The 22,238-nt window shown below is 41.6% G+C and overlaps 2 protein-coding genes across 7 annotated transcripts; one reads left to right on the forward strand and one right to left on the reverse strand.

The window, feature by feature from the left end:
- Positions 1–640: 640 nt before the first annotated feature.
- DPH3 (diphthamide biosynthesis 3) lies at positions 641–3,400 on the reverse strand. The gene is made up of 3 exons (XM_048950366.1): positions 3,244–3,400; positions 3,082–3,156; positions 641–2,169 (listed from the first exon to the last, which is right to left on the reverse strand). Exons 1-3 carry the CDS (start codon positions 3,349–3,351, stop codon positions 2,104–2,106), a joined length of 249 nt encoding a protein of 82 aa, XP_048806323.1. The 5' UTR covers positions 3,352–3,400; the 3' UTR covers positions 641–2,103.
- Positions 3,401–3,414: 14 nt separating this feature from the next.
- OXNAD1 (oxidoreductase NAD binding domain containing 1) lies at positions 3,415–22,042 on the forward strand. Of its 6 annotated transcripts, none has more exons than XM_048950365.1 (9): positions 3,415–3,470; positions 3,768–3,817; positions 8,222–8,384; positions 8,650–8,713; positions 11,563–11,669; positions 15,680–15,821; positions 18,262–18,504; positions 20,921–21,029; positions 21,690–22,042. In XM_048950365.1, the coding sequence occupies exons 3-9, from the start codon at positions 8,254–8,256 to the stop codon at positions 21,842–21,844; spliced, it is 951 nt and encodes a 316-aa protein (XP_048806322.1). In that variant the 5' UTR covers positions 3,415–3,470; positions 3,768–3,817; positions 8,222–8,253; the 3' UTR covers positions 21,845–22,042. The 6 variants fall into 6 exon arrangements, with proteins under 6 accessions (XP_048806322.1, XP_048806318.1, XP_048806321.1 ...); XM_048950361.1 differs by having other exon boundaries at positions 3,446–3,470; positions 3,768–3,848; XM_048950364.1 differs by lacking the exon at positions 3,415–3,470 and having other exon boundaries at positions 3,477–3,817; positions 18,262–18,298; positions 18,404–18,504.
- Positions 22,043–22,238: the final 196 nt, after the last annotated feature.

Consider the following 22,238-nt stretch of genomic DNA (forward strand, 5'->3'; position numbering starts at 1 on the left):
CCAAGCTGAGTGCAATTTCTGTGGGCAAATGTGGACGCATCCTTTCCTAACAAAGTCAGCCACATTTTACTATTTTGTCGTGCTACTAAAAAGCTCTGAAGAAGGAAATAAAATGAAAACCTCAATAAAGCATGGATACTACGTAAAATAACAGTAATGCATACAGACACGGCATCATACAACTTGTGCATAATATACTCATAACAAAACCTTAAGCACTGACAGTCCTGAACTGATGTAATAATTTTCCTACAATTACTGTTCAAAAAGCTCTTATCTGTATTTAAGAACAATGGTGAACACTACAGAAAATCATTTCAGAACTTGCATTAGCACTCGCCAAATAAAATACAGCTGACACTTCTGAGCACAGAATCCCCAGTGCTCCTTTTTAAACTTAACTCTACACAGTTTTATCTGGAAGACTTCTGGAAAACAAACCCTGGTATTTATACAGCTGTAGTTTGAACGGGAGCTTAACTGGAGTTCCTGCATTTATTGACAGACTACAAACCACTTATTTTCAGCCAGCTTGGAGAAACTTTAGTATTACAACCACAGCAGCTACTCAACACCTTCAGAAGTCACCATCGTGACTGGTGCACAAGCAGAATAAGCAACGGCCCATTATAAACACTGGTGCAGTTTTAAACATCTTTATTTAAGCATAAGTCAAAATAAATATTTTCAGCTAGCCAAATTCCCACAGCATTCTCTGAAGCACGGACATTTAAGTGGCAGGAGTGCCACCTGGTGGTTAAGCACAAAAACAATTCGGGTTGTGCATATTGCCTTCAAAACTTCTGGCTGACAGGTGTCAGCTTCTGCCTTTTGTGTTAAAAAGTAATTTGAAGGATCATTTCCAACATTCACAGAATGTTGTAAGTACAAAAATACTTAAATCCGAGACATCAGTGAGACTTGCTTATCTCTTGTGCCTGGAGTGAAATCATGATACAAATGCTGCACAAATACTTTTCCCAAGGCTTCACAGATGTCACAACCTACTAAAACATACAAATTATCACCATTTTAAGTAAATTCTTAAGTGCAGTGGCCTGTAAATCAAGAAGTAGTCTTGGAACCACGGTACTTTGGAGCATATTCTTGCAACTTTCTTCTGTCCTAAAAACATTTCATTTTTGAATAAAGTGAACTGTGTGCATCTCTTATCTAGGAAATGACAGAACCCAACAAAACAAGACTTAATATTCAGAAATTGTGGTATTACAAACAGAACAGACAACCACAGCCATTTTATGTTTGCTGCAAGAGTCAAACCACAGCGTGAGAGAGAACATACGGGTAAATAAGAATCCACTTTGAATTCAAGTTCATTCACACATTACTAACTGTACAGGGGTACAAAAAAATGTTGTTTTCTTCTGTTTAATTTCACACAAGTGTAAATCATTATGTCAGATACCCATTTGATACAGCTACCAAAGCTGTCTGCTCGCGTGTTTCACCCACAAGTTATGAATACAATGGCACTTTCCTTACACTCACAGGAGTAAAAACAATTTACCAGCAGAACTGGTTCTGGACCTCATTATTTTCCCCATACTCAGTATATGCTGGGAATATGAGGGCACAAAACCAAGGAGATAGATAGCAAGTTCCATCAAAACTTCAACTCTGTACAGCACCATACAGAACCACGGAGTCCTATTGATTTCTAAATTCATCTCTCAACATTTCAGCTCTCTGCCATTTCATGCTGGTATACACACACTAAACATACTGAACTTCTCTGCATAGTGTCTAAGAAATTACTGCTAAATAACTGTTCTAATTTCAGAGTAAAACTCTGTACACATCCTCTGCATATTGATTTGAAGTCAATTACGATCATAGTGCAGGTCTTCTAGAGTATGTGTCCCAAAAAATACTAATAAAATGCTTAACCCTATTGAAAACAAAACAAAACAAAACTTATGTTGATGTCCCAGAAAATTCTTTTACAAGTTATTAAGACAGACAATTATTGCACGTGTTTCCCACAGCAGCAAGAACTTCCAGGCGGAGCAAAATGTCTCTTCCCAAAATTGTCATTCCCATAATTTCCTTATGTTAAAGCAGCAACAGTTCATGATGGATTCATCAGCACTTTACCAGTTCCTTGTTTGTCAAAGGTTCTGCAATGACTTCATCACGCATGAACTGTTCCTAGAGACAGCAAGTAAAGTTTTAGTTTGTTTGGGTTTTGTTTTTCTCTTGGATCTCCTCTTCCTCAGAAAAGCATCAAATAACCATTTTGTTTTCTAGTCTGGGTATAACTGGCACAAAATTCTCTCCCCAAAGATCAAAGAATGGCTTCAGTTGGAAAGGACCCTAAAAGCCCTCCTACTTCCAACCCTTTGCCTTAGGCAGGGTTGCCAACCACCAGATCAGGCCTCCCAGGGCCCCACCCAACCCGGCCATGCCACCTTCACAGACGGGGCATCCACAGCTTCTCTGGGCACTCTGCGCCACTGCCTCACCATCCCATGAATAACAAATTTCTCCTTGACATCTAACCCTCTTTTATTTTAAAGCCATTCCCCCTCATCCTATCGCTATCAGACTGTAAACAGGAATTATTTTTTTTTAAATAAGGTTCCTTTAGGTACTTGATGACCACAGCTTTCTCCAGGCTGAGCAGGCCCAGCTCCCTCAGCCCATCATCATAGTGAGGTGCTCCAGCCTTCTGAGCATCCTCAAGACCCTCTTTCAGACTCACTCCAACAGCTCCGTGCCCTTTGCATGCTGGGACCCCCAGGCCTGGATGGAGTACTGCAGATGGAAGCTGCAGCATGCCTCATAACTAACAAAAGCCGTTTGGCCAGGTGACCGCTGCTGGAGTCACGGAGGCTGTTTTGCCTGCATTTCATCACAGTGACTCAAAGCCAGCACGTTCTAAAGCTCAGGAACAGCAGGACATGCGGGGGACCAGAAAAACAATTGGGACAGGAGACGGCGCCACGAAAGGAAAGGCCACCGGCTGCCTACCAGCCACGTCTCATCTTTACGAGAGGCTTTTAGAAGCCACCATCGCACCTTTCTCAGGAAATGAGAAGCCCACCCTCGGCCCGCACCCACCTGGTCATAGATGACGCGCAGGATGAGGGAGCAGCTGGGGCAGGTGGCCACGTCCTCTCCGTTCTCCAGATCCTCCTGCAAGAGCCCGCCATACACGGTCACGCACCGGTCCGCACGCCCGACGCCTAACGCCGCCTCCCCCTCATCGCCCCCCGCCGTTACCCGCGTGATGAGGAAGCGGTCCCCGCAGGGGCACGGGTAGCTGTACGTCTCCGTCTCCTCATCGTACTCGAAGTCTTCGATCTCCACCTCATCGTGGAACACCGCCATGGCGCTGTCGTACGGCGGGGAACGCGCCGGAAGAGGCGGGGAGGCGCATGCGCGACGGCTTCGCGCGCGCCCCGCCTGCCACGTGACAGAGGCGCTTTCCGTCACGTGACGCGGTGCCGGTAGGGGTCGCGGCGTGAGGGGGGGGAGCGGGCGCTGCGCCCTCTGACCCATTGCCCGCGTGCGACCCCGGGCGGCTGAGGGGACGGGACCGCGTGGTTCGTGCGCTCCTTCGCTCTGGGTCGGAGGGAAAGCGCTTCGTGGTGACGATCTATGGGATGTGGGCGGGGAGTATCGCTCACCTGGTTTGTAAAAAGGGCTCTGCGCCGCTCCGTTAAGCGTCCCCGCTTCCCCCTCGTTCCGGTCTGCAGCAGTTTGCTCTCCATGCGGTGCGGCTAAAGGTCTGTCTCTCCCTTCAGATGCACGGATAGGACTGAGGAACGGAGAGGCCGCGGCGGTAGATGTCACGGTGCGTTAACGCGGGGCTTCTGGCTCTCGGGGTAAGGAGAAGGAGCTCCTCTGCAGGGGAGAGGAGCAAAAGAAGCGCGCATTTCTCTGTGCAGAGCGATGGACGAAAGGGAGGGTTTGGGGTGGGTGTCGGAGAGGGTATTTCTGTAAGGTGGGGTAGGAAGAGGGAGTAGAAAGAGCGTCCCATCAGAAGGGGAAGCCTGAAGTGCTTGCGCTCAGAGGACGGGAGAGCAGGGAGCTGGGCAGATGGCGTGGGGGGCAGAGGCTGTTCCCATTGCAAAGCCGGGACTCAGGGCTGCGTGTGGCGGAGCGGAACCTGGGCTCCTTAAAGAGATTCTGGAATGCTTTAGTTGCGGCGTATTATTGCAGGACTGGAAAGTGATTGATGATGCTGTAATCCAGGCCCAGCAGGTGCCCGCACTGGGAGCTCTGCTGTGCAAGAATTAATGATTTAGGGCAGTGTCTCTTTGAATGCGTAGGACAGCAGTATTTGTTTCTTGACATGACAGCCATCAAACTGCGATTACCTTTAAAGGACTGTCAACCCGAGGAGCACAATTAAGTTAAACCAAGTACATAAAATAAACAGTCAAGTATCTTTGTATTAGATTTCAAAGTTGGGCCACGTATTTCCCAGCAGATGTCACTGTGGTTGGTAGCAGTTCATTGCAGACAGGGTTTTGAAGCATGCAAAATGCTTTAAAAAAGGAAAAATCTTTGCTGTCAGTGCTTGGCTTCTGAAGTGAGGCATTGTACTTTGTGATTCATTTTGTTGTGCGATAGCTTTAGTTATAGTCACAGCTAATAGAATAAGCTGCTTACATAAAACCATCCCCTTCCACACTTTTTTTTTTTTCCTTTTAATTGGTTTAGACTTGGAAGTGTAAACCAGGAGATATAGGTGGATGTAACCAAGATACATTGTCTGAAAGACTCTGGATTATGAAGTGTTCTGATAAATCTGAGTAACTCACTGCAGGCTTTTCAGACTGACTGTGCTGATATTGTTGAACGTGATTGCTTCATTACATTTTCTTCATTACAGTTTGTCTTGCTAACGTACTGCAAGAACAGTAATAATGTTATTGTGCCTTCTATACTTTCACATGAAGGAAGTACTAAGGTGTTTTGTTTGAATAGAGAATAGTCTTTGTGTGCTGTAGCAAAAACTTTTTGAAGTAATTTTGCCCACCATTAGCAGAGGAGTTGTGAATAATTCCATTTTGAAAAGTTGCAAGCTGCTGTGTAATTAAATGCTAAAGAGCTATTGCAAATTATGGACAGCAAATATTTCTTGTGCTTGAAAGTGGGCACTTTCAGTACTTACAGTAAATGTGTTCCATTTCTGAGCAGCCTAATTTATGAAAGCTCTGCTTCCCATTTATAAAGATTACAAATGGAACAAATCACTGAGTGACCAGCCAGTGCAGCTGTTGTGAAAGCCTCGACAGTATAGACCTGATTAGTGAAGCAAGCTGGATCATTGCCATTTAAAAGGGTTCAAAATGAATGAAAAACAAAAACAAATTGAAAATAAATTATGTGCTTTAAGAGAATGCAGGAAAAGGGATTTAAATGAAAGTAAATGATTAAGACTGCTTTGGAGAAGCAAGGGACTGCTTTTTAGAACTCATATAATAGTGTGAGATAGGTGAGGATAGTGTGACAGACAGTTATGCTGATCCATTATAGGAAAAACAAAGGCAGTAAGAAATACCTTTTGGCTTACTATAAACAGTTTCCCAAATTTGATAAATTAAGAATACTTTTGACTTGCTTTGAAAATTGTTGGTAGGTTGCTCTGAAAGTAATGCCTCCCTCAGTGTGTGTTTGTGCATAACACCAAGATGCGTGGTGTGGTTGACATGCCTGAGGGATGGGATGTCATCCAGAGAGTCTTAGACAGGCTTAAGCAGCGGGCCCAGACAAATCTCATGAGTTTCAAGAAATCTGAGTGCAAGCTCTTGCACCTGGGTTGTGGTGACTCCTACAATCAGTACAAGCTGGGGAATGTAAGGATAGAGTAGAGTCCTGCCAAAAAGGACCTGGGGGTATTGGTGGATGGTAAGCTGGACGTGAGCCAGCAATGTGCCCTCGCAGCTCAGAAAGCCAGCCATATCCTGGCTGCATCAAAAGCAGCGTGGTCAGCAGGGCGAGGGAGGTGATCCTGCCTCTCTGCTCTCCATCGGTGAGGCCTCGCCTGGAGTACTGTGTCCAGATGTGGAGTTTTCAGTACAGATGTGGACTTGTTGGAGCCTGTCCAGAGGAGGACCTCAGAAATGATCCATGAACACCTCTCTTATGAGGACAGACTGATAGAGCTGGGGCTGTTCAGCCTGGAGAAGAGAGGACTGGGGAAATCTGAGAGCAGCCTTTCACTATCTGAAGGGGACAATAAGAAGTGGACAGACTCTTTAGCAGGGTCTTTAGCAGGACAAGGGGAAATTGTTTCAAAATAAAGGAGAGGAGATTTAGGTTGGATGTAAGGAAGAAATTTTTTACAATAAGGGTGATGGAGCACTGGAACAGGTTGCCCAGAGAGGTGTTAGAAGTCCCATTTCTGCAGACGTTGAAAGTTAGGCTGGATGGGGCTCTGAGCAACCTCATCTAGCTGTAGGTGTTGCTGTTCATGGCAGGGGAGTGGGTCTAGATAACCTTTAATCATGAATCACCAATGTTGGAAAGGACCTCCAAGATTACAGTCCAACTGTACACCAACCACCAATATTTCCCCACTAAGCCATGTCCCTTAGTACATCTAAATACTTACTGAACACCTCCAGAAATGGTGACTCAACCACATCGCTGGGCAGCGTGTTCCAGTGCCTAATCACTCCGAGAAGAATTTTTTCCTAATGTCCAACCAGAATCTCCCCTGGTGCAACTTGAGGCTGTTCCCTCTACTCCTTGTCAATAGATACCATGGGAGAAGCTGATCCCCACCTCACCACAACCTCTTTTCCTGCACTTGTAGGGAGCAATGAGGTCTCCCATGAGCCTCCTCCAGACTGAACAATCTCAGTTCCCTTAGCCACTCTCCATGAGACTTGTGCTCCAGACCCCTCACAGCTTTATTGCCCTTCTCTGAACATGCTCCAGGGCCTCCCTGTCTTTCTTGTAGTGAGGGGCCCAAAACTGAACACAGCACTTGAGGTATGGCCTCAGCAGCGCTGAGTACAGAGGGACGATCACCTCCCTGTTCCTGCTGGCAACTACTTCTGATTCAAGCCAGGATGCCATTGGCCTTCTTTGCCACCTGGGTACGCTGCTGACTCATATTCAGCTGAGCAATCAGCCAGCAGCTCCAGGTCTGTTTCTTCCACATAGTCTTCCCGCTGCTCTGCCCCAAGCCTGTGGCATTGCCTGAAGTTGTGGCAAAACTGCTGGACCTGGTGCTTGGTGTGGCTGAACTTCATCCCACTGGCCTCAGCCTGTGCAGATCCCTCTGTAAGGCCTTCCTATCCCCAGGCAGATCGACGCTTCCTTCCAGCTTGGCGTCATCTGCAAATGTACTGAGGGTGCACTCAATTCCCTTGTCCAGGTCACCAATGAAGATATTAAACAGGGTAGGTCCCAGTACCAATCCCCAGGGAACACTGGTTGCCAGCTGGATTTAACTCCATTCACCAGCATTCTCTGCCTGGCCCTCCGGTCACTTCTTTACCCAGCCAGGAGTGTACTTGTCCAAGCCACAGGCTGCCAGCTTCTCAGAAGAACGCTGCATGAAAAGCTGTGCTGAAATCTGAGTAGCCTTTCCCTCATCCACCAGGTGGATCACTTGACCATAGAAGGTCAGGTTGGTCAGGTAGGACCTGCTTTTCATGACCCCATGTTGTCTGGGGATCCCCCAGCTGTCTCACACATGCCATGTGATCTCCCTCGAGATTTGTTTCATAACCTTCCCTCGCACCGAGGTCAGGCTGACAGGCCTGTAGTTCCCCTGATCCTCCTTACAATCCTTCTTGTAGATGGGAGTCACGCTGGCAAGCCTCCAATCCTCTGGGACCTCCAGTTGACCAGGAACACTGATAGATGGCAGAAAGCAGCTTGGCAGTCACCTTCACCAGCTCCATCAGCATCCTTGGGTGAATCTCATCTGGTCCCATGGACTTGTGACAGTCCAACTGAAACAATTCTATGATTCTATTAATTTCCATGCAAATGATAACAGATTCAAAGAGCACAATACACTACCTGATAGAGCTAAGTATCATAGTTTTGCTGATGGTACATTCTGTCACAATCATCCAAGCTATCGGTAAGGTTAATGAACGATACCAGCCTCAGTATCAAACTCAGGGTAGTCTTGGTTACTAGCCAGCAGTCTTGCCTAGTTGTATATAAGAACAAACCATGTCGAACAGTGGGTATTTTATTTAATAAATATTAATGTGGGTTTTTCCAGGAACTGGTGATTCTAAAGACAGCCTGCTTATCATGGCTCATGTTACCACTTACATGGGCTTTACTATTCCTCACCTACTGAGAAGTGCCTGCAGACTTTGTCCTGCTCATTCTGCGCTGGTGGTGTTGAGGCACTCTGCTTCTTGTTACTGTACAGTGAAAGGGTAAGTTATCCATCTACAAACACTTCTATTTTTTGAAGAGAATGTCATGATAACACTTTGAAATAACAAATGACAAGTTATTACATACCTGTAAATACTTTGTGATCTCCCATTTATATTGCTGCATATAATTCTGATTCAGAACTGTGCCACCTGGAACGTCTGCTGGATTACACTGACAAATAATTGGATTAATAGAAATTCATATCAGTAAGACACAGTAGTACAGATGTCAAAAAGACAATTTGTTTGCTTCTTGTTGCAGCACGGCACAATCAAAAAGGAAAATGGATCACCTTGAGAGAACAGCAAATAATTTTCGCCAGGAGGTTAGTGGTCTGTTCTTTAGGATGTTACTAAGTTTTCTTTTTGGTGAAGAAATTGGGTAATTGTATTTGATTCACAGGCTTCAGTTTCTCTTCACATGGAGTCTTTTTCACTTTTTTTTCCCCCTCATTTTTTGTATTTGATACTGTTGTAAAGTGGTGGATTTTGTGGTCAATAGAGGGAAAGTAGTGAGGTATAAAAATTATTGTGATTCTGTTTACTTCAAGTTAGACAAGAAATTGAATAGAATTCTGGTTATGTGGACTTTGATAAGCAAACAGAGGCTTTTTCAGAGAATTGGGGCACTTTTTGATTGATAAACCCCGTCTTTAATTCCCAGAACTTTGGGCAGTGGTGCCTAGTTTTTCTTCATTCTTTATATAGCTTTTCTCAGTGTTAACAAGTTGATGATGACAGGCCAGTCCTGCCTTTGCCACAGAGCAGAACAAACAGTATGTGCCTCACACTATGCAGCATTAATGGTTGTGTATATTATAAAACAATATATATAGAAGAGATTTAGCACCTGTGGCATAGGTTGTCGGTGGATGAGACAAATATAGGCTCATTGTACCTGTTAGCAAAGCTACCAGGAAACCATTTGTCTCAGAGCTGTGCTTCAGTAACTCCTGTCCAGCATTAGCACTTCCTTGGGTAGGGGCCAGCAGCCTTTCACATGGGTCTGACTGATGCTAAATTAACTCAGTACATGGACAGAGTGCCTGTAGCAACAGGTGTAGATGCCCATTTTTGCTTCTGACATGGACAAAAGTCTTGCAGTTTTGCAGCCATGTTTTCATCTTTGATACTTCTGACAGCTTGGCTTGCTAACTTTTTCTGCCCAGAACAAACGTGGGGCAGCTTGAAAATAAAAAGAAAGGTGTTGAGAGCTCTGAGCTGGTACAGACAGCTGCATAACGTCTGAGATCTGAAGGAAGCCATATGAATGAGGTGGAAGAACTGGGCTGAGTGGATGTCAGCAGGAAGTTCTTCATAGAGAGAGCGGTGAGGTGCTGGAACAGACAGCCCAGAGAAGCTGTGGATGTGGTGTTCAGACCAGGTTGGATGGAGCCCTGGTCTAGTACCAGATCTGGAGGCTGGAGTCTCTGCCTGTGGCAGGGGGGTTGGAACTTGATGATCTTTGGGATCCCTTCCACCCCAAGCCCTTCAGTGATTCAGTTCTGTGAGAAATTCTCCACATGTCAGAGGGTTGTTTCTTTTTTTAAGTGCTTGATTTATTCTTTGTTACTTTTTCCCCAACCACTTTAAAATCAGTTTATTTTAAATCCTTTGCTTGGTTTTAAATTCCACATAATCAGCAGTTGGCTTCTCCTAGTCTATATTGCCTTATTTGGCCACTGAAGTCCTTTAGAAAGATGAAAGAATCATAGATCTGTGTTGCATTAGTGTGCATGCCAAACTGTATCTCCTGTTGAAGACTGGTAACGTGAAGGACAAGAACAAGTGCCTGATGCTTTGAAATAAAATGGCAAGGTCCCAAATAGTGTCCTCCCATCTCACTGCAGTTTTGCTGTGTTTTGGCCATCACACTTGTGATTTTCCAAAAATACTGTCTGAAGGTCTTTGATCACCCTGACAAATCTAACTTTTGTAGTATGCTGATTAAGGATTACATTTCCAGCTCTCTCAGATGTGTTGGCCAAACAACAAATTGGGGAGTGCTCAGAAGAGTAAAGAAGGGAAGGAAAAAGATCCAAGCTTAATGTCAATTTCCTGCACTTTAAGTTTCTCCATTAAACCAACCATTTAAGTAATTAATTTGACATTTGTCTTGTTAACAGAGAAAGACTGTTTTTCCCTTTTAATAGTATCTGCTAAAGTGGAAAGGAAATGTTTGCTACTTTATTTTAAATTGGCAAACGTCCTGCTGTTTTGTGGGACAGTAGATGTGTTCAGATGCTGCTTTATGAAGAAATTAATTTCCTGCCATGTGTTTTAAATTAGAGCCTAGCTTCTTAAGTTGTTTTCTTTTTTAATTTATTTGATCTTACACAAATGAAGTGGTGAAGTTGTGGCGAGTTACTCGTATTTCCTAATGTAGTAAGTGGCATTTGCATTTTTAAGAGTATGTGTATTGGCCTGTTTAGAAAATACATACAGCATTATTTGTAGAAGTAAAAATATAATAATTATCACCCCCTCTCCCATCATCTCCCATCATCAGGCATTTTTATCTTATCATCCATGTTGTACTGATGAGCATCAAAGTGTTTAAATTGCGTGTAATAAAGTGGGAAACTCCTCCCCATGTGATCCTGTAGCTAGATTTGCTTTTTATTTCCTTCCTGCTTTCCTCCCACCCTTCCTTCCTTCCTTCCTCCCACCCTTCCAGTACAGTTTTCCCATCCCCTCCCATCTGGTTGCCAAACAAAACTCTTGTATTAACTAGAAATGAATGCTTGTGTCACAGTTTCCTGTGTTCGGAGATCATAGAAATGGTCAAATGGGTACGTGTGTAAATCAGTAACACAAGGCGTTCAATGACATGAAACTAGATACAAATCCAGAGTTCTCCCAGTGACTTCAGTAGCAGCTGAGCTTTTGCATGTTTCCTTTGTCAATTTTCACATCAGAGATTTGTTATTGTTGCTGGGAAGATAAAGGAGCGTTTGCTTTGTGCAAACGTGGTGGCCTGTAAGTACAAAACCATTTCTGCATTCACTAACTGGATCTATTCTTGTTTCTCTACCACAGTGAAAAAACATTGGTGCTTTAGGTAGTGAAATGGTGCAGGTAATGTGAAGTGCCAGGTATCTCTCTTACAGATTCTGGAGTACTTTTGCTGCAAATACTGTTCACATCATGCAGGTATTTATTTTTCTTTTGTTAGGTTATTTCACAAGCCAAAGTGTGTGGAATCACCAGTGAATCAGAGACCGTTAAGAGACTACGTTTGGCCATCACAAATAAAGATTTTACTTTCAAAGCAGGACAGTGGTAAGACCTTATGATATATAAGAGAAAAATCATTAGCAACAGTGTTAATGGCTTCTGATAACTGGGTACTGAAAAATGGTAGTAATTTATATAATAGGATGTTGTTACAGGACAACGGGAAATGGCTTCAAACTAAAAGAGGACAGAGTTAGATTGGATATGAGGAAGAAGTTTTTTGCAGTGAGGGTGAGACACTGGAACAGGTTGCCCAGAGAGGTGGTGGGAGCCCTGTGTACCTGAAAACATCCAAGGCCAGGCTGGACAGAGCTCTGAGCACCCAATCTAGCTGTAGGTGTACCAGTTCATGGCAGTGGACTTGGACTAGATGACCTCTGAGGGTACCTTCAACTGAAACAGATCTATGACTCTAAGATATTTTATTATTCATGGCTCAGAGGAGGTGCTGTTATATGGCTAATTTTATTAAATATTCTAATACTTATTTCTATAGAGCAAAAGTATTTTTCTTTGGTTACTGTGTGTTACAAGACTTCTTCAGTAGTATTTTAGGATGGAATACAATAGAATATTTCAGTTGGAAGGGGCCTATAAAGATCATCAAGTCCAGCTGCCTTTGAAGTACAGTGCACTTTATTCTGCAAGTTCTCTACAGTTTTTATTTACCAGTTGTTGGTTTTTTTCTTTTTACAACAGAGCAGGAACTGCTGATGATGAGGTTTTTAATATTTTCAGTTTAATTTTGTACTTAAAGCAGAATTGCCTGTTGTTTTTTTTTTTCCCCCCTTGGAAGTTTCCTCTCTGAAAGAAAGGGGGCTGCTAAGCAAGCTTCATATAGAAATACAATCTGCAAACTTGAAAATAAAGTCTAATTGCTGAGCCTCTGAAGGAATTAGTAATTGTTTAAGCAAATGCACAGCTCTACCCTCCCCTCCACCCCCCGTAGGAACACAGTGGATTTTCATGTTTGTCTTTTCTTATTAGGAAATGCTCCCACTCCATCACTTCCATCCCCAAAAATTAATTTAAAAATATGAGTAGTTGCTTTTGCATTGGTCATTTAAAAGATTCTTAAACTTTTTCTTGGCTTAGGCCACCTGAAAGCGGTTTTACTGGAATCAAACTATAGCTGCGAGGGTACAGCATACATTACTCTTACAGTGTTAACATGCTGGCTTTTAAATTTAGAACCAGAACACAAGATGTTGATTGCAATAATTTGTGTTTGTGGAGTAATTTGCTGCAGTTTTTGCACATGTGCTGTGACTCATATTAAAATTCTTGCTTGCCCATACTCAGAAAGTTCATTTACCCTCCAAAAATGCTCTAGCAATTATCATACTGAAAGCGTTAATTATAATTACTCTTTTTCATTTTCTTTTTCTTCTGAAATGTTCTAATGCTATTGTAAGGGATACAACAACTTTTCTATATTTGCAGCTATAAACCGTGGTCGTATTTTTTGATGAGTGCTACAAAATACCAGGCCACAGTTTCCTGAGTAGAAAAGGCTCATTTGTTAGAATTTGCTGCAGCAGGATGTTACAGCCAAAGATTGTCACTCATATGCATGTGTATGCATATGAAAGTGTTTTGTTTAGCCAGATTTTCCAGAATCAAAAGTGAATTTGTTTCGCAGGCATGCTGGTAGACGTTGGCCCTTATCTGACTTTAAGTAATAATGAAGACTTGTTGCTGTTATCTAATTTCTTAAAACAAGCACTGAGGTATATGTATGTCATAAATAACTTAGAAGTAGCTTTAAAGTTTTCTTTCTTATCTTCAGCAACTGCTGATAGTTATTCTTTTCTTAAATACTTGGCTTCGGTAGCCCTAAAAAGAGGAAAATGAGAAGCAACCTTAACATCTTCACTGTTCTGCCTCTTTTCGTGCCTTTTCTTTTTGTGAAGTTTTACAATGTGCTTATTTTTTTCCCCTGCAGTTCTTTTTACTTTCATCTGAGGCCTTACCCTCCTTGCACACAGCTGAGACATTCCATCAGAAATATAAACTAGTCCACAAGTTACAGTATACTATGTTCTGAAATCTCTCATCACGATGTCATTGGGAAAGAAGTGCTAACGTAAATAGAGAAGTACACTAGGCATGAAGAATTTCACCCTTATATGTCAGGGAAGACATAACTTGAATGTAAAGTGGTGTTTTACAGCATAAACATAATTTCTTGTTCTTTTCATTGGTCTGGAGCGTAAGGTAATTTTCCACCAGAGGGAGGTAAAGAGCTGCAGTAGCTCTTGAGTCTTTGATACAGTAACTGCTGCAGCCCAAGAATCGTCCTGTCACGTCTTTGATTCCAACCGCTAGAGATGCTGAGCTTTATTGTCAGAGGGGCTGCAAAAATACAAAGTGAAATGCCAGATTTTTTGGATCTGTTGGTCTTCTCAGGTCTTTGCACTTGCAGTGAACTGACAATTGCACTTCTGCAAGCCATCAAGTTTATTAGCCTAGACACTCGTATCACCATAGCACTGTGCACTACTCACTTTAAGGGAAAGAGAGGATAGTCTTCTTTGAAGGGTGAAGCTTTGTAGGAAGTGAGCAGGAAAGATTTGTTTTCTTCAAGTAATAAGCCAGTCAAAATGCTGATCTTTTTTTTTTTTTTTTTTAATATGGTCTCTGTGCAGAATACAGCCTTGGTGCTTAAAGAAAATATTTATGCAGTGGAGGCCAGCTGCTTCATGTTACATCTCAATTAACTAATACTGAGCTGGCTTAACTACAGTTTGCATTGAGAAATCGTTACAAAGTGCCTGGCATTGCTTACCAGTGCAGTTGTTCCTTAAGTGGAGCAGCACAATTAATTTTAAACATTAGATTTATTTTGAAGTACATCAATTTTGTTATCTGCTATAGATAATTGATGCTTTTAAGTGTTTTGGCAACACTGAGGAGTTTAAGTGTTAGATTATATACTAACATCAAACTTCTACTACTACCTGGAGTGTCAAAGCCTTATTTCATGAAAATACATTGCAGTTCATGCATAGTAATGACTGACCTTCCATACTCCCCAGTTGCTGGTGTTGCAGGAAGTTATCTGTGTGTCTAACTGCTCATTGCCAGAAACCAAGGAATTATTTTCTTTAGCTTAAAAGAGATTGTAGTAATTTATTCCCCTTTACTGCCAACTGGAAAAAGACATCTGCCACCAGAGGGCAATGCAGTTCAATAAGTAAAACAGTTCTACTTATTCTAGTAACTTTTCGCTAAGGAATTTTTTTACTCTTTTTACTTCAGATATTTCATCTTCCCAAGAAAATAAAGTGTTAATTCAAAAATATATTCCCCAATGTTAGTTTTCCAACCTCTTTGTTTTGAGAAAAAAGGGAAATAACAAAGCTAACACAATGGAAAGCACAGCAATGACAGCAGAGTAGCAAGACCCCAGGCTGCAGCAAGTGAGCACTTGCTCAAACGCAACAGCCACGAGCTCAGGAATAAAGGAAGGAAGCTGCTTACCTTTGGAAGGCCTCAGATAGGCAGGGATCTTGAGAGAGGTGCCCTTGCCTCCACCACCAACCCTTCAGTGAGGTCTGGGAAGAGGTGAATCCTGGCTCCAGCCCTTCCAGTCACTCAGGTACATTGCTTCCAGCTGAGCTCCCCTGGATTGGCCCTGCCTGCCTTCCAGGTGCTCAGTCACTGACTGAAGCTGTGACTCAACATTTCCACTCCACAAAGGCACTGAAAAGAGTGGGATTTAAACCACTTTATGTTGTTTTATGCTGTGTTTTTACTAAGTAAATCATTTACTCAAACAGTTACAACTCTAATCTGCTGCAAGATGTTGCACCTAATGCTGAAGGCCAAAGAGATTAAAATCCTGACAGTATAGTAATGGTGATGATGTTTCTAGATGACTGTAAGTCAGTGATGTTACTCAAGATTAGGTCAATTTTTTGGAAAAGTTGTGTTCTGGAAGTGAAAATGTTTTTATACAGAACATGTAACTGAAATAAAGCCAGCAGTTTTGTCTTAGTCTTTAAGTAGTACTGTATTCCATGTTTCAATTTTTGTTTCTGACCAATTTTTAGGGTTGATTTCTTTATTCCTGGAGTATCTGTGATTGGGGGATTCTCCATGTGTTCAAGCCCCGGTCTGTTGGAGCGAGAAGGAGTGTTAGAGCTTGCAGTGAAGTACACTGATCATCCTCCTGCTCGCTGGATTCACACTGAGGTAAATGAGATAAACTACCAATTGTGCATTTAGCACATTTTTTCATTTTTGGGGTAGTGGTGTCAGTCTACTTTTTGTATCGACTATGAAGCTCCTCTTGACTTGTTCCATCATTTTTAAATGTTAAAACCTTGAAATAGAATACTGATATGGTAATTCAGTTATCCTGATCTTTAGTCTCAACTTGTGTGTGGTGGGCCTAGTGATATTGCAGTCTCTGAGGGTTCTCACACATTTCAAACTGAATGCATTGAAATCCAGAATTTCTGTAGTATTCTTTTAAGTTTCCAGTATTTTTGTAATACTGATAAAACCTAAGATTTGATTTTTTGCTACGTTAAAAGTAAGGTCTGACAATTTGGCCTCTTGCAGTGTTCATTTGGTTAGCACGCCTCGATAGTCAGAAGAGTACTATCCACTGCTGATCGTACTTCGACGATCTTTCCTGTCAACTTTTGTTCCTGTCACATCCTGTTCTATGATCTGTGCACTTACTCCTTCCTGTCTGGCATTCATGCGTGTCTGCAGAATTTAAATTGATAGATTCTTTCAGGTTTACAGTAATTGACAATATCTGAAGTATCTAGCACTTGAGGCCATCCACAGTATTTCAGGGTGATAGGGACTTACCTCCACTGGGACTTAAACCTTTTTGAGGTGTACAGAAAGTGTAGCAGGCATGCCAGCAGAAACACACAATACTTAAAATGCAATGCCCTGTCTTTTGGTGATGCTCTTCAGAGAGAATGAGGGCCTAACTTCATAATTCCCAGTCTCTGGAGGCTGTCTTAGGAATTCTAATGTCACATTCATTTCGCCATTGATGAATTTTCTGGTTGAATTTACAGGAACATCTTTAGTTATGAGCTGAGCTAGTTCAAACATGATGCTGTAGAAAGATCTGTCAGGTGTGTATGGACTAACCTATCTAATCAAAAGTTCATCCTTTTAACTGAGAAAAGAATTAAAACCTGGCAACCTAGAATTTAAGCAGGTTGTATGGTGAAACAAAATCTCAGTTTAAAGGTTACTTATAAAGGAAGTTGGTATCTCAGAGTAAAAGATGCCATGGGAACAGTACAGATTGACTTAGTGTAACTTATTTTCAGAGGTATTCATATTTAACGTGTGGATTGTATGCTTCATTTATCTAAGGCATTGCAGATTAGACGAGATTGTTTTGGTCTAAAGCTGCTTATTTTCACTAAAGATACCACATCCTATGTCCTCCCTCTGCAGCATGAATCTGGAACGCTTCTGGATTCATGCTTATTTCTAACAGTGAAATTTAGTGAGAAAGCCTGCACTTTACATTGATAATGGAGAGAGAAATTAGTTTCAGGTTATAAATGCTGACTGCCTTACACTACAGCTGAGTGGTCGTACTTCTATGCAATAATCAGGAAAGACAAGAAACCCTGTTCTCAGAGGTTGTGCTTGCTACTTTAGGAACCCCTTGATTCTGCTCAGTACCTGCTGAGGGCCTCTTTCCTTCCTGAATTGTCACATGTTCAGGCCTTTGCTTACTATACAGTCAATGATGGAAATCCTTTTGTTTCAGTTACTGTTTTACTTCGTTTTTTCCCCTCCTCCTTTTCTTTACCTGCCCTGGATATGGTCTGAATTGAGCTGTGTTTTCTGCTCCTGTTGATTTTGTTAACTTCCAGTGATGTGGGAGAACTCACCCGACTCCTTTGTATTACATTTTCAGCCTCCACCAAGCAGTACTTGGTTACCAAGAGGATAGTGACCCAGATGTTTTACTTACTGTAGTTTAGTTTTCCATATGTCCTTCCCCCTCAAAAAAAACAAAACAAAACAAAACCTCCAAACCCACCACACTTTGTCAAGTTTCTCCTAAGAATCATTTTTTTCTGTCCCAGGAGAGAGGGAGGTTTTCACTCTATTTTTCTTCTGCAATTCTCAAGCTGCAAATGCAGAAGTGGCTCTGCAAGAAATACTCATGTGGATACTTGCTTCACTTCTGGGTGGTTTCTTATTATTTTGGAATGGGACAGAAAAATCTTGTCTGTGCAACTCATTCTGACTTCTGTGTCCTCACAGCAGCGCCTTTTCTGACATGAGTCTGTTCTTGGGTAAAACTGTGATCTTGCATGTTAACCTTGGAGTTTCACATCAAATACTGCCGTTGGAAAACATGAGTCATTCTTTCAGCTCTTTTGGAGGTGGAAAGGGGGACGCGCTGTCCTGCCTTATCAGAAGACTGAAACTTCTGAAAGTAGCAACAGATCTCTAGAGAACACTGTAACAGATGACTTCAGATAACTGCATTTATTTTACAATCCCTTTGTTTTCCCTCATTGGTCAGTAAGAATAAAAACTCACAGTTCAGCACATCTTGTGACTCTATGATGCAAGAAGAAGACTATTTCAGACTTGTTTTGAGTTTTGAAATTAAATATCTTCTTTTCCATCCTAGTGTACTCTTGACTCAGAAGTGGCTCTGCGAGTGGGAGGTGATTTCTTCTTTGATCCTCAGCCTGGTGACACTCCTGTAAAGCTAGTGCTAATAGCAGGGGGTGTTGGAATTAACCCCTTGTTTTCTATACTGCTGCATGTAGCAGATCTTCATGGATACCAAGAGAGTAAAGGAAACGGATACAAAATGGGAACAGTGAAGTTGTACTACAGTGCAAAAAATACAAATGAACTCTTATTTAAGGTAAACAATAACTAAAAAAAAAAAGAACTCTAATATTCAGCAATCAGTACATGTATCATTTTGTTGCTGGGTCACAGAGAACCCTTCTGTGTAAGATATTGTTCAGACAGGCAAAAGTTACTTTTTGCCTTAAATCCCATCTGTGTTTTCTTATTTACTTATGCACAAATAATGTGCATATGTCAAATTTCAGATGTTGTTGGACATACCTGCTTGCACTGATTTCACTGTAGGCTGACTAGCCCTGCATGGCAGCATTTTCCTATAATCTCATAAGAGCATCATGGTATATCAGATATCATATACACTGTAACACATTTGTCTGTATACACAGTAGTAGTACGCTAATGCTGTTTACTGTAGTAGGATACCCACATAATTTCAGTACAGATTATGCTGAATTTAAAGACTAGTAAGAGCAATTATATCCAAAGGAAAAACTTTCCAAACTTATATAGAAGCTTTGTTGATAATACATTATTGGGCACCAGGGTATGAAGGAAGAAGTTTATCAGCAGTTCTTACAAGTCACTTGAAACAGGACTTTGTAAACATTTACTTAGAAGTTTAAGATCAGTTATCACACATTCAGCCATTAAGGGCTACTGATGTTTTACGGTCACATTAGCACAGCTTCTGTAAAGAAGCATCCTTAATGATACAGGTTTCTCTGAAGAATTGAGAATTTCTAAGATCAAGGTGCAAGTTGATGATTATTCCAGAAACAGTATAAAGGATCCATTACCCAGAGTTCTGCCTAGAGGATTGAGGAAACAGGATTGCTGGGCTTTGTGTTGTTGGGAGACTGACACACCAATATCTCCATGAGGAACTCCTAGGTTTTTCTGGTGTTTTGGAGGACATATTCCCTGAAGCAGCAGCCTACATATAGTGCTGTCCTTCGGCTTGTCAGCCTGCTGTACTCAGCGTGGTACTCATTTGGCATGTGCTCTGGTTTCACAGGTACATGCACTGCTTTGAAAATCTTGTTCTCTGAAATAGGAGAAGTACGCAATCTTAAGATTACAAAGTGTACCATATTAACTTGACTACTTCAAGATGCCATTTAGCTCATTTCATGTGGACTGAACGTTGTCCTTTATTGTGGCTGGGGCAGTGGGATGGATGTTTTCCCTTAGGTCTGTACTGCTCAGCCATTTGCTTTAGTTTGTACAGCAGCTTACTAGGCTGCAGAGATCCTGCTGAGCTGTTCACATTCTTCTTCGTCCTTCCTCCTGTCTGTAGCTCTAGGATACTAGAAGACATTACATGGTAGTTTATGTCCCATGAATCATACCTGCCACTTTCTGTCCTTGTCTCTGAGTCACAGAGAGGTAGGTTATAATAGGTGCTGAGAATGACTGCAGCATTATTTAAGCATGTTAAGGCCTGCCTTAACCCGCTTTGGTACACTTTCCAGGTAAGTCTTGGGACATGGGTTGTTTGGAAAGTGCTATGAAATTGTACGTGGTTCCACGTGTAGGAGAAAGGAGTTTACAGTTCCATGTGGACCAGTGAAAGTGGGCTGATATTAGAGGTACTTACTAGTGGAACAGTGTACAGCAGTGCCTTATCTGCTGTTCTTTATTCCCCATTTTCTTAGGGAGCCAGAAATAGGTCTGTCTATTGAATAAAATCCATTCAACTTTTCTTTTTTTGCTAAGTAATCCATAGCAGTCTGTTCAATGCAGTAACTAGTCTGTAAGCAACATAGTGAAATGAGCTAATTTACCTGTTCACAGAACAGAAATTATTTCCACAGTACCCATGCCAGCAGTGAAAATCCCAATTAGTACAGAATCCAATCAGTAAACAAGTCCTCATTTCAGAGGACCTACAGCATCTGACTGACAGGGTTTTTTGTTTGGTTGTTTTCTTTTCTTTTTAATTATGATGTGAACTGATGCTACTGGGTTTGTGGTGGTAACTATCACAGTTGTGAATTACACCATAGTTGGTTTTACTTGGAGAAGGAGGAAAAGGATCTGATATTCTTACAAGGTAAAGGAGCTGGAACTCAAAAAGTTTGTAAGAAATGGTAAACATATATTGCATGTTTTCCAAATGGAAAACAAATATGGAAATGAAAGGAAAAAGAACACAAAGTTAATGGGGAAAAAACAACAAACAGGAAAGGACATACGTAACTCATTCTTAGATCCAAATCTTACAAATTGCAATCTATTGTAAAACAGGAGGAAAGCACTAACAGAGCTAGTAGCATATTCAGATTCCAGGTATAGAAATTCAGCTTACTTGTGCAGATCGGCCTTTGAAGTCAAACCCACAGAGTACTCAGTGCTGAAATGCAAAAGCTGTGGTACTCACTCATGATCACTGGTGTTCTGGGACAGTATGCAAACATCTGCTTTGATTTAATGGCTTGTGGTATAAGAAAGTATGTTTAACATTACAGAAAAATATTCTTGGTTTGATGAGTGCACTTCCTGGAAAGATCTCATGTCGTTTCCACGTTACCCAGCAGAATTCACCCATCTGCGAAGAACTTCAGCCCCATGTCACAGGTACGCGCAATGGCACTGTGCTCACTTCTCAAGTGCTACGTCTGATTACCTCCTTGAGGAGGAAGCTGAATACAATTAGTGCTAGTGTACACTTACCTACATAAGTTAGTGTTCTTAAAGATTCAAAACGAGATGTGAGCTAAACATAAATAATTTCAGTGTGTTTATTATGCTTTGGAGAAAAGTTATACTTGTGTGGTTTTTTGCCCTTCTACTGAAGTGCTTCTGCTAAACTTCATTCTGGTATTCCCCACTGAAATCTTATTCCAGCAACTGGTATTTACTTTGCGTAAGACTGATGAAGGATGAGATGACTGTTTGCAAGAGGCGCTTCATCACATTTCCATTTCTGTTGTATTTGTCTTTGAGATAATTATCTGTTTTTTTCATCTGAATATGGGATTTTCAGTTGTATGTTAGCCATGGTCAGTGACTAATACCCTATGCATTCCAGCTGGAAATGGGGCTCTAAATCCCAGGAAAACAAATTGTTCTGTAAGCCTCAAAACTTACCTGTTATCCTTAACTAGGTCTGACACTTGTAGGAAATACCCCTAACTGCTCGCTCTTTTTGAAATTACATTAGTACGTATTTCTGTTCTCATTTCCTTTTTTTTCCTCTATCTTTTTTTTTTTTTTTTTTTTTTTTTTTTTTGTCAGAGGGAAGAATATCTGAAAAGGATCTAGAAAAACATGTATCCAAGGATACTTTGTGGTACATTTGTGGTCCACCTCCAATGATTGAATCCATTTCCCAACTGCTGTACAACTCCGGTGTTCATAGGAACTGTGTTTTCTTTGAGAAATGGTGGTAATGAACAGAAAATAAACTGATCTTGGTGAATTCTGATGAGATAAAATGTACAGAAGATGGACTTGAATTACTTCAAAGATTTTATTAAACTGTCCTCAATCACGACAATGTTTCTTTAATTTAATGGTAATACAACTGTAACACAGTGCTGCTGCTTTTGAAAAGACAAGAGGTTTTTATATTAAAGCTGTCAACTGTTCTGGTTTGTGGATGGTTTGCCTACTTCTGGGTAGCAGCATATTTTCTTTCAAAGTGTTTGGAAAAAAAAGGCTCTCCAAACCTCACTCTTTGAAGGTGTGACTGGACTTCGGAGTACAAAGCCAACATTTTATTGCCCCACTTTGAAGAAGAACTCATTGTAGAAGTGTTCCAAATAATTAGAAAGAAAGGCATGG

Source organism: Lagopus muta, chromosome 7 (assembly GCF_023343835.1).
Source record: "Lagopus muta isolate bLagMut1 chromosome 7, bLagMut1 primary, whole genome shotgun sequence".
Lineage (NCBI taxonomy): Eukaryota > Metazoa > Chordata > Aves > Galliformes > Phasianidae > Lagopus > Lagopus muta.